The sequence below is a fragment of the Microtus ochrogaster genome, linkage group LG7_11, assembly GCF_000317375.1.
Source record: "Microtus ochrogaster isolate Prairie Vole_2 linkage group LG7_11, MicOch1.0, whole genome shotgun sequence".
In the NCBI taxonomy this organism is placed as follows: domain Eukaryota; kingdom Metazoa; phylum Chordata; class Mammalia; order Rodentia; family Cricetidae; genus Microtus; species Microtus ochrogaster.
Window position 1 is genome coordinate 840,446 of NC_022032.1, and position 8,804 is coordinate 849,249.

General features: G+C 47.0%; 1 protein-coding gene across 2 annotated transcripts in view; it reads right to left on the reverse strand.

Moving 5' to 3' along the window:
• The window catches only part of Ap3m2 (adaptor related protein complex 3 subunit mu 2), a 16,169-nt gene that overhangs the window by 2,615 nt on the left and 4,750 nt on the right, over window positions 1-8,804 (reverse strand). For both annotated transcript variants that reach the window (XM_005362420.3, XM_026786931.1), the window contains exons 3-8: window positions 7,828-7,999; window positions 4,599-4,736; window positions 2,550-2,635; window positions 2,210-2,343; window positions 1,223-1,430; window positions 850-994 (exon numbers count right to left, since the gene is read on the reverse strand). In XM_005362420.3, the coding sequence (XP_005362477.1) occupies window positions 850-994; window positions 1,223-1,430; window positions 2,210-2,343; window positions 2,550-2,635; window positions 4,599-4,736; window positions 7,828-7,999 (883 nt within the window). The remainder of the gene's footprint in view (window positions 1-849; window positions 995-1,222; window positions 1,431-2,209; window positions 2,344-2,549; window positions 2,636-4,598; window positions 4,737-7,827; window positions 8,000-8,804) is intronic.

The window sequence follows — 8,804 nt, forward strand, 5'->3', positions numbered from 1 at the left end:
ACATTTGCAGCAAAGATTACGTCAGCAAACAGCTCTCCTGGGGGAAGACCTCCTCTCGGTGGCAGGGGCAGAGAGTCGAGCAGATGGCAGTGAGGATGCAGACAAATAACACTGTGTCTTGCTCAAGTTATTGGACTGAGTGAATGATCACAGCATTAGTGAATAATGAATGGACATGAATTGATCAACGAAGGCTCCCTAGTCTCGGCAGACTGAAGTCACTCTGCCGATAGCTTTATGGCCTGTTAAGTGGTTCAGGAGAAAGAACGTATCACTTAACTTTAATCACCTATGCTACAGTCTTTTAGTAAAGAGAACTAGAGTATTCTCTAAAGATAAACCTCATTTCTTTCTAAGGTTTTCAGAAGGCTATTCTAAAAGTTAAACAACAATAAAAATGCTTAGGGGTAAATGGGACATAACGAATATCCAGAAAATGCAATCTATTATCACCTTGCTAAGTGTGGCCAAACTAAAGACAGTATGAATAACAGCTGAAGCTGGAGAGCTGTGTAGCTCACGTCTTCCCATTCCTGAAGAACGGAGAAGTCCTCACACTGAAGACCTTGGGAAGTTCAAGTCAACAGCTCTAGTGCGATCCAACAATGGCCTCCAAAGGCCTCCGGCAGCCCATCTCTCCCTGGGCCCCAGACGTTCTGACTTGGGGTCTTCATGTTACCTTCTAAGCAGTCTGAGCCGGGAAAGATCTCACTAAGGATTCCATACTGGGTAATATAACCAGACCCAGTGTGACCCATCGTCAGGAAGCCCCAGAAGATGCTGAGGTCTGCACCTGGCGATAGACACCATTTCTACCCCTCTAAGAGACACCCGAGATATGTCACTCACCAGAAATAGCCAGCTGCTGGATCTTAAACTGCAGGTTAATTGTGGGGTTCTCATCTGGTTTAGAAGCTCCAACCTGAAGACTCATTGTCCCCTTCAAACTTGGTAGCTTTTGTGGGTTTATTTTGCCTACATCCCAAGACAGCATCTTGGAAGAAAACACATAGAAGTGGGTTTCTTATGGTGTTTCCATCTGAACTCAGAGCTCTAACCTCCAGGCATCTGATTCCATACTATGAGCCACCTCTGACGGAGGGGCGCGTTCCATTGAGAACCCTCTGTCAAAGATCTTTAGAACCAAGTCCCTTTGACTAATCCTGCCTTCCAACCAGGTATACAGCCTGTATTGAAGGTGATTCGATGCCCAGCTCCTTACCTTCGTCACGGGGTCAAACGTGTGTGTCCCCTGGGATGGAGTGAGGCTCATGTTCAGGACTCCCTTGGGCATCTGGCTAGTGACAGTCACACCTTCTACTGTCTTTCCCATGCTCTGCTTGGGTCCCACTGTGATTTCAAAGCGTCCAAGTGAGCTACTGTCCCGGAAGCTGATGCTATGCTTGACATAGACTGGAATCGCAACCAGGCTGCAAAAGAGACAAAACGCTCTCTTCAAAGAGAAAGCACCCAGGGTTGGAGGGATGGCTCAGTGATTGGCAGCACCTGCTGTTTTGGCAAGGACCAGGTTTATTTCCCAGCACCCTTGTGGCGGCTCGCAACTGTCCATAACTCCAGTTCCAGTATGTCAGACCCCTTCTTCTGACCTCTGTAGGCACCAGGCATACATGTAATGTACATGTATACATACATACATACATGCATACATACATATATAAGTGAAACCCTCATACACATGAAATAAAATAAATAATCAAAAATTTGGAACAAAGGAAACACCCTTTGAATGCATTCAACACTCTTTCGAGGCACCATTAACTGTCTTTTGGATGTCAGGGGATTTAATACTGACGTGCTGATACTCTGAGGAAAACTTTCTTTTGAAGGCAGCAACAACAGAAAGCAGTTGCTATGCTACTGGCCCACACCTGTAAGCTAGGAGGATTGCAAGTTCAAAGCCAGCCTGGACTAAGAGAGCAAGACTGATTCAGCAGACACCACCACAGAAAGTAGTAATGGCAGCCTCGGAGACCCCTTGCTCTGGGTGAAGCACTGTGCACTCCGTCCTCATAGAAAGACACTCACTGTCCCCAGAAAAGAAACAGAGGGAGTGGGAAAGCAGCTCACTGTGCTGACACAGTTAGCAACCCAAGGAGCTGGAACCTAAAACCAGGGAGATGGACCCGGGAGCTAACCACTGCAGGCATAGCTGCCACGGACACGGAGTCTGTTCCTCGTCGCTGCTTACTTCTGTGCACTGACGTGGTAGGAGAGCAGGCGGAAGTTGCCATCAGGAGGAATGAAGGAGAGGATGCGCTCAGATTCCCAGCGCTTGAACCGGACACAGGGATGGAAGCTAACATCGTCCAGCAACCTAGGGTTCTGCAGAACCAGGCGGGGAAGAACACAAAGTGGGAGTAAACAATTCGACGACATTTTCACTGAGCACATACAAGCATCAAGCATCCAAAGCCTGGTGTGGACTTCATAACCACCCTGATTACTGCCCGTGCTATTCCATTCTCACCACTCTGGAGAAACATCTCATTTCCCAAGCCAACAAGGTTAACAACAGCTCTGGACGTTACCATGAAGGACAGAGTGAGGTCTGGCATCCCGGTCAACTTAACACAGGCATCAATCACTCCCTGGATCTCAGCGGTGACCGTGGAACCTAAGAGGAAAGCCGAAGGAATGCTGGAGACCACAGAAGACTGTGTCCCTCCTGCTTCTCTCTCTGTCCTCCCTCCTGCTCGCCCGCCTGCCTCTCTTCCATCTGGCCACCCAGTTCATCTATCCATCATCCAAGCTCAAGTCTAAGAACTCTGATGAAAGTGTGGAGACAGAGACCAGTGACAGATTAGGAGCCTAGAAGGGTTTTCCCTCCAGTGCCAGAGCCGCAGAGCTCCAGCACTAACCAGTGCTTCCGAAGATCCGTTAGCAGGAGCTGCTCTCTGGGAGCCCAGCCACCATCTCAGGGGGTCCATGTCTTCACCTACAGGTCTGTCCACCCCTCTTCCGTCTTCTCCCGCTACAAACAACCCGTCCTCCCTCCTTCCCACCCTCCCACCCCTCCCCTCCCGTTCTGTCCCTTGCTCCTCTTCCTCAGCACCTTCAGGTCTCTGCATGTTCTAACATACCACATGTGTACTCAAGCCTGGACCAGCCTTCCCCAAGGCTTCTGTCTTCATCACACCCAATGATATGCATTGTTTTTTAATTGGAAAAAAATTGTTTCTACACAATATATTGTGATCATGTTTTTTTCATCTTCTAACTACTCCCTGATGGCTCCCATTTCTGTCCTCTGTGGTGGCACTCTCCATCTCCTGCCTGAGCCAGGTACACGCAGCCTCCTCCCACTCTGCTCTTGCCATGTTTGTTAAATCCTATTCCTTGTAGTTCAGGCTAGCCCCACACTTGCTGTTTCTGCAAGGTGAGTTTTGGGAACTGAACCCAGCAGAGGATCACCCAAGACACTAACCGCTGAACCTTCTTCCTAGTGTCAACTTAAAACAAATGCAGCGATATAAAATATCAATATGTAAAAACCTTAGAGGTCAGTGCATTTTTTAACATAGATGTGCCTCTTGTCCTTCCTAGCTGATGATACCCTCCTCCCTCTAATTATAAGTTCTATCGCCTTAAAGTCACCTGCTTTGAGGTGTCTCTAAATGAAATTACTAGAAATGATAACATATGTGTCTGACTTTTTTTTATCAACAGTGTAAGAGACATGTTGATGGTGGATCAGTAATTTACTGTTTTCTTTTTTTACTCTGCTCGGTGACCACATCAAGACTTATTGGTCCTTTGTTGCTGTTGTTAGTGGACAGTTGGGTGATTTCTCCTCTGTGTTAATATGCAGACATGCTGTGATGGCCTAGTTTAAAGTCTCATTCTTTATGATCTTCTCGTGCTCCTCAATCCAGCTTGTCTTCTGTGAGCCCTGCTGCAGCGCTGAGGACATCGTCAGCTCACTCTGTGTTGCCTCTGCACAGAGGTCCATCTGCCTGCACTTTCTTCACTGGCACCACCTTTCCACGCCACAGACTGACAGCCCGTGTCTGTCATGTGGTGTTAACATGATCAGTCTTCCGCACCGTCAGTGCGAGAATGTGACACACTCCCGAGTCCTCAGCCCCAGGACGCCTGCTTCTCTTTACAAACAACAGGATAGAACCTTGTCACTGTGACTAGTTCTGCCTCCGGACCTGGGAACCTAATACTTTCACATAGAAGATCTAACCAACAGGAGCGCACGTTGTACTTCTTCCCCCTCCCCCATCTCTTTCCTGGTCTCTTGAAACAGCATCTGGCTGCATAGCCCCAGATGGCCTGGAAATCTTGATCCTCCAGTCTCAGTTCACTGATGGTTATGCACTGCCATGCTCGGCCTTGTTACTCGGTGTCCCCCTTCCCCACCCTGAGCCTTGCTGCAATTCTCAGCCCCACTACTCCTCTTTCTCCTTCAAGAGAAGCTCCACAAAAGGCAGAGTGTGAGAGACTCGGCTGCATCACCCCATCCACTCAGGGAAAGCGGCCCCTCTGTGTGAGAGACTTGACTGCGTCATCCCATCCACTCAGGGAAAGCAGCCCCTCTCTCTGCACTCAGAGAGACACTTCACAGCACCCACCTGACTTGTCGATGATGGCGTCTATCTCTTCAACCACATCGAAGTAGGCCTCGTTGTTGGTATACTTCACCCCCGTCCGTCGCCAAGGCACCACCGAAAGCTGCCCCGTTGGGAGCTGGTCTCCCACATTGGTGCTTCCTGAGACAATTAACACGGGTGACCAAAATCAAATCGGTATTTTAATGCCAACTCTCATCTAACAACCTAAGGACATTCCCCTCAAAGTTTCCATGGTCTTGTTACTCATGAGACGCCAACTGGAAGATGAGCCTTTCACGTCTCCTATGTAGGACAGCCTGGTCTAATTTTAAAATCCATTGTCGCCATCTGGTCTGCTGCCTCGAGGGCAGGCTTAAAGGAAGCCACCTGAGAAGCGGATATCATATTTTGGTTTGGAGACAATGAGAACTGACAGATCTCAAATTCTACAACAGCTTAAATACGGTACAGTGTTTCTGTAGTGCTGGGCACCTATACACAGACACAATGTCACCATCAGTGAAACAGGATTCTAGTTTAAGGCAGGTTCGCAGGGACAGTAATAGAAGGGGGAAGTGTTTACATCAACAGGATCTGCCTTATTCCAACACTGAAGAGACGAGAAAGCAGCCAGATCCTGCCCCATCCCTGCAGCTGGTGCAGCCAGATCCTGCCCTACCCCTGCAGGTGGTGTAGCCAGATCCCACCCTATCCCTGCAGCTGCTGCAGCCAGATTCCGCCTTACCCCTGCAGGTGGTGTAGCCAGATTCTGCCCTATCCCTGCAGCTGGTGCAGTCAGATTCCACCTTACCCCTGCAGCTGGTGCAGCCAGATCCCACCCTATCCCTGCAGCTGGTGCAGCCAGATTCCGCCTTACCCCTGCAGCTGGTGCAGCCAGATCCCACCCTATCCCTGCAGCTGCTGCAGCCAGATTCCGCCTTACCCCTGCAGCTGGTGCAGCCAGATCCCGCCCTATCCCTGCAAGTGGTGCAGCCAGAACCTGCCCTACCCCTGTAGCTGGTGCAGCCAGATCCTGCCCCATCCCTGCAGCTGGTGCAGCCAGATCCTGCCCCATCCCTGCAGCTGGTGCAGCCAGATCCTGCCCCATCCCTGCAGCTGGTGCAGCCAGATCCTGCCCTATCCTTGCATGCAGTTGGGCATCATTTCCTTGCTACCCTGCTGTCACAGACATCAAAGCTCATTTTAGAGTGAACTGATGACTGTCACTCATTTAAACCCTATTTCCTTTTCCCTCTGCCTTTATCTTTTTACTCTAAAGAACTCCTAAATGCATGTATAGTTGGCACATGCGTAAAACATTCCAGCTTTTCAAAACGAGGGTCTCGGAGGAAATTTTCTACTGCTGAGGGAGAACGAGGCTGTAAAAACTTTCTAACAAAGCAAATGTAAAAAATTTAAGTTTAAACTAAACTCAGAATATTGCAAAAAATACAACATAGGCCAGTAAGTACTACGTTCTTTAAATCATCAAAACAGCACTGCACATATCTGACACCTTTTCTCTCACTTTCCTTTAAAGAAATCGCCAATCTGTCCTGTCTCTTCCAACGTGGTGACTCTGAGTTTCTGTCTTGTGAGCCACAGGAACTTAATGCATCTTGACGGCTGACTGGGCAGACCAACCCTTCTGTAACGCCCTCACAAAGCTGTCTTGCTACTCTTCATGCTTGTATTTTCAAAAATTAGTCCGCCAAATTCTCTGAAACTCCCATTTACATTATTAAATGAGACTAAGCGTGTAAAATGTAATGAATCACGATGATGGTTTCACCAAACCAAACATTGCACTGTGGCTCAGCAAATGCAATGAAAAGCTAAGTGGAAGTCACAGGCTAGGAGGACCATGGAGGAGGTGGCTCTCAAAGCAGAGCCTGCTAGCTAGCAGAGGGCAACCACCAAGGACAGGCTGTTGAAAGGTGGTGTTGAAAGAGACAAAAACCTCTCAATAAAAAATGAACAAAGGGCACAAAAAAGCAAGTCACGACAGAGGGAAAAGCCCACACTGATGCAGTAACAGCAAGTGAGTGTGTATCTAGTGGCTCACATCCCAAAAGTTAGCAGTGCATCAAGATGACAGCGGATCGAAGCGGCAATGGGAAGCAAAGGCTGCCAGGACTTTTTCTATTCTGGTGTGTGGCAATCTCTAAAACCCCCCAGTTTGGCTCCTGCATTTCCAGAACTGAGTAGAGAAGACTCAAACATAAGAATCCTTTGTGTGGGCTGGAGAGATGGCTCAGTGGTTAAGGGCATTGCCTGCTCTTCCAGAGGTGCTGAGTTCAATTCCCAGCAACCACATGGTGGCTCACAACCATCTGTAATGAGGTCTGGTGGCCTCTTCTGGCCTGCAGGCATACATGGAGGCGGAATGTTGTATACATAATAAATAAATAAATATTTTAAAAAAAGTATCCTTTGTGTTTGAAAGGATTAAAAAAAACAAACTAACATGAACATCATAAATAGGGGCTAGACAAATATGTCACGGTCCATCTAACATAGAACACCAGTCATAACAATCATGTCAGAATATCACAATTAGATGTTCATAAAACATTATTAAGAGGCATGATTGAAAAAATACACGTTATTTACAAGTATTCTATATGAGTGCTGGAGATGGTTCAGTTAAGAGCACTGGCTGTTCTTACAGAGGACAGGGTTTCAATTTCCAGCACCCACATGGCACCTCACAACTGTCTGCAACTCCAGTTTCAGGAGATTAGATGCCCTCTTCTGGCCTCCCCAGGGAACACACAAGAGTATGCACAAGAGGTGCAAACATTCATGCAGGCAAAACAAATTTAATATACATAAAATTTACATTAGAATGTATTCTATCTACTCATCATTCATCTGTCTAGAAGACAGAAATATAAATATATACACATAATATATATATGTATATATATATATTAGGTAAAGTTAGAGATTTTCATGTTCTTCTTGTGTTTCTCTGTGTTTCTGAGGTTTCCATACTACATATTTTCCCCTTTAATCTGGATAAAATCTGTTAAATATGTTTTTTTCCCCAGAACTGGCATTACATGTTAAGTGCTCTATCACTAGGAGCTATACAAAAATTGAAGTACTTTCCACATTCGACTATAATTTAGGTTAGACTCACAACACACGAAAGGTAAAATGGGATTATCAAGGATTCGGAGATGCCAGGGCTTGGGGGGAGCACCGACCCCCTGCAGTTTCACCCACACCCACAAACCGCTCTCACCTGTGATGGTGTTGACCACCGTCCGGAGAATGGTGGGGGGCTTTATCAGTTCTTTGAGGATGTTGGACTCAGTAGCCAAGGGGAATCCATTGTCCAGCATCTCTTCCAATACCTCGTAGACCACAACCACATTGTCTTTGATTACTGGCTCTGAACAGACTCCAAAATAGTCCTAGTGAAGACAAAACAAATGTATTCATCACCCGGGCTGTAGGAGAAAATAAAACAATATTCCTGAGAGGGAGGACTCGCCTGTCCATGGTGTCTAACCAGTGTGTCCAGGACATTTTCTCAGGAGAGAACTGGGTAGAGCCTTTGACCTCCTGGGCTTGGGGATAACAGCCCAGGACAGGCTTATGGTACCCGTGATGTCAGGAGCTTCATCTACAAACCAGAGGAAGGCAAGCTCTTTGCATTGATTTTCTCACTTGATAAAATATAAAAAAAACCCTTAATCTAAACTAGATATGCTCATCTACAAAAGTTATGAGCTATGTAATGTGGAAATATACACAAAACCTTTTTATCCTTCTGCTGTGCACTTTCTTGAAATTCATTCAGAAAAGGATGATGAGGAGAGCTGTGCTAACCCTGCAGAAGGCCTGCGCAGAGCATCCCCGGGGGTGGGATTCTCCAAAGTCCGTCATTGACTTAAAGGGCTGACCTCACATCCAGATTATCTGGGAAAAGCACCGAAGACCTAGATTACACTATTCTCCCTTCCTCTCTCTTCAGTGCTCTGGACCAAGCCTAGGGACTCCTGGGCTATCATCTTGTCACTCGTCAACTTACTTAGGTCTTGATTTAACAGTATAATGTGGGTACCGCTATGTGGATGTGTGAGAAACTTGTGATCACCAAACATGGCAAGTATGAGGGTGACAGTGACTAGGGCAGAAAGGTACGTGTTCAGTAGATGTATGTTTCAGGTATGTGTTTAGTCAATGTACGTTCCAGGTGTGTGTTCAGTCAATGAA